The sequence below is a fragment of the Cariama cristata genome, unplaced genomic scaffold (genome assembly GCF_000690535.1).
Source record: "Cariama cristata isolate BGI_N322 unplaced genomic scaffold, ASM69053v1 scaffold27593, whole genome shotgun sequence".
NCBI lineage: Eukaryota > Metazoa > Chordata > Aves > Cariamiformes > Cariamidae > Cariama > Cariama cristata.
In genome coordinates, this window is record NW_009607074.1 from 6,218 (window position 1) to 9,439 (window position 3,222).

Sequence of the window (3,222 nt, forward strand, 5' to 3'; positions counted from 1 at the left end):
GGGCGAGAGCAGCCCCAGCGCTGGGACCAGTGGGAGCAGCAGTGCGGAGACACTGGGGCTGGGGCTTCAGCCCAGAGGATGTAGATGGCCTCGGGATGGAGTTTGGGTATAACAGTTTTTTTACCAAAGAAGAATCTCATTAATGAAAGCCCTTTCCCACTCCATCGAACCGCGGAGGGATTTCCTCTCCATCTCCCAGGGATGGAGAGCGGCAGGCAGAGATGGGCAGGGCACTCAGAAAGGCTGGGTCAGGCCTGGGCAGGCTCCAGCCCGGCAGCAGGAGGCTGCACAACCCCGACCATCACAGGAAGGTTTTTTTGGGGGGCTGGCCATTTCACACTTTGCCCCTTGGGTGTGGTGGGATGGACAAGAACGGTGGGATGCTCCGTGGGGAAACTAAGGCATCAGCAATGGGCTCCAAGGTGACAATCTGGGGGAGAGGGAGGGTGCAGGGCAGCCTCAGCCTCAGTCCCTTCCCCAGAAGCACAAACCAAATTCAGACTGCAGCGAGGGTCTGGTTGTCTGCAGAGCTGGTAGCTGGGATAAAATGGCTGCTGCTAAATCTTCTCTGAAACATCCTAAACTTTTAATGCGTATGAAACCACAGCAGCATCCCTTTTGCACCCCGGAGGGCACAAAGGCACAAGCGTCTCCTCTCTCCCATTCAGCCAAAGCCACGTGCCGCAGCCTGAACAGCGCTAGGTACGTGGCTGGAATGAAAGTCGCCCTTCCAGCTCGTGTGCTCAGAGAGCGTTCGCCGAAGTCAAAGGATTGCTGAGTTAAAAGGGTCAAACCTCCAAGGACAGTTGTATCTGACTGGCTATATATCATTTCAATAGCATCTTCAACGGGGATTATAATCTGAATTGAAGCGGAAAGACCTGAGGCAATGAAGCTGTCAGCAGCCTAAGATTAAGGAATTAAAACAGCAGCACAACATTACAGGATTTGTTCTAGATGTATTAGAAAGAGCAGGCTAAACACACTGCAGCCTTCCTCTGGTTGGAAATTTCATATGAGTACAGAGAAGGGCAAGAGCAAGGATTTCATCAATATACATAAAAAGAGAGAGGAGAGCGAGACAGAGCTATGAAAACCCAGCCACGCAAAATATAAATCCTAACCGTAGACAGAAATGAGTCACACAAGGTTTGACTGAGGTAAATAAAAGCAGAAATGAAGTGGATTTAGGGGAGGGCAGAGGTGAAAAGACACTGACAGCCAGTAGACAGGAAAAAAATGGCCCTTAATATACTAAGACTGGTAAAATCTGGAACGCAGCCCAGCCTGCTCTCAGATTGCCTGATGGAAATGCAGGTCCCCAGTCCTGTCCTCCCTTTCCCTTTCCCCTCAAATCTTCTTACACCCATCTCCAGAGTTACTTTAAAAAGCCAAGACTGATGGCAACTGCCTGCACAGGGCAGCTGAGCCGAGAGACAAGGGGGCACAAGCCTTGCCTTTGCCTCCGTCGAGGTCCCCAGAAGGCCACCACCAGCTCTGCGCAGCTTGGGAGACAGCAGCAGCTCTTCTCGGTGGGAGACAGAAGCTCTCAAAATAAAGAAGGAATCAAACTCTCACCAAAGGACCCATTAAAACGATCCATTTATTTCTGGCAAATTGCACACACCTTTCTTTCACTCGCTGTATCCTAGATCAGTTGTGGGGAGGCATTTCTCCCCTGCCTTAAAGATATCAAAGTTATAGGACGAAACACAAAGAAAAGCAGGGAAGTATCCCTTGTAGATAAAATACACAGGAAAGATTCGGTGACCCAGACTCCAAGCAGCCACCAGCTCTGCTCAGCACAAGCCATAAAGATGCAGGTTGTACCGCTCAACACCGCTTGCTGCGGCACATTTCCTTTAGTTACATCATCCAAAAAGAAAGTGAATCACTCCCTGCGTCTCAAACACACAGCTCGGTTGACACCTAGAACAACTAGGGCCCAGAACAACGATGCCTGGTTGACAATTAGATTAATCCTGAACCAGGCCACCTGTACAGACTGTTGCACTTTATTGACACAAAAACGTACCCAGCAGAACACTTCCCTGCACACACAAGGCCATAGAGCAGTGATGGGCAGCCAGATCTAGGACACAGAAGGAGATGGGAAGCTAATGACAGGCGGAGCTTGTTCTGCAGCACAGGTAGAGCATGGAATCGCTTCTCGACTCCTCCAGCCAACTTCTACTGGGAGATTTACATACAAGTCCTCAATCAAGTCTTTTAAGAGTTATCCAGAGTCCCCTGGGTAAAAACAATCTGTTTCAAGAAAGAGGAGAGTCCAGAGCTGCTCAGTGATTCTTTTTGGTTGAGCCGAAACCGGAGAAACCCATCACGGCTGCCATTTCATCATCCTCTTCAAATGTCAAATCTTCCTCCGCCCGCCTTTTCTTCTCTCTCTGTTTCTCCTTCTTGTAGGCTTTGGCCTTCTCCTCCTGCAGCAAGGGACACAACAGCAAAATAATTTGAACATCTCGAGCTGAGTAAGCTTTTGAGACACCAGGCACTATGCAGTTAACCCAAGTCCTACCAAGAGCATTCATGTTGTGTTTGAGGAAATAAAGTAGCCAGCAGAAATCCTGGCCTGTTGTCTCTGAGGAAGAGGTTTCCCACTGTCTCCAGCCCACCCCACCTACCACCCCAAGAGCAGAGTCACACACAAAAGATGTAGCCAAAAAGAAGTGTTATGGAACTCTCTCTTCCGAACAAATGTCAGAAGTTCGTTTGGAATCAACACTGAAGCAAGAAGGAGCTGTTTCTAAAGCAGGAAGCCCTTCTCATACGATGCCCCGTTCCAGTGACTGCGATGCTGAATGTTGCTGCCTGTTGGCTTTCAGCCTGGCAGAGTGACAGCTGCTCACTGGAACAGAAGCTGAAGCTCTGAGCAGCTTCGGGGGGGGGGGTTGGCATCAAAGAGTTTGCACTGCTCTAATCAAAGTGTTTTGCTCTGCAAGGATCACAAGCCCTGGAAGAACGCCAGACTTGTACCAGGCGACATAGAAACATGGCTTTGGCTCCCAACTTAGCAACTGCTCCTGCCATTCCCATCACCATCCACAGTGCCGCAGCTCCTGAAGACAGCCGTGCCCTGGAGAAAGCTACACAAAAGTTGCTGCTGATTTCTTTGTTGCCATACATTGACTGGCAGTAGCTTTTCAACCCACAGCACTCCCAGAACTGCTGGGGTGCCTGTCTCCTACCTCCCCCAAACAGATC

At 49.9% G+C, this 3,222-nt stretch overlaps 1 protein-coding gene across 1 annotated transcript in view; it reads right to left on the reverse strand.

Annotated features, from left to right (window-relative positions):
* Positions 1-1,811: 1,811 nt before the first annotated feature.
* Positions 1,812-3,222, reverse strand: part of ZMAT2 (zinc finger, matrin-type 2) — a gene marked incomplete at its 5' end in the record, with an annotated part of 6,547 nt that continues 5,136 nt past the window's right edge. Inside the window, one exon of the mRNA XM_009696599.1 lies at positions 1,812-2,441. Within this exon, the coding sequence (XP_009694901.1) occupies positions 2,298-2,441 (144 nt within the window). The remainder of the gene's footprint in view (positions 2,442-3,222) is intronic.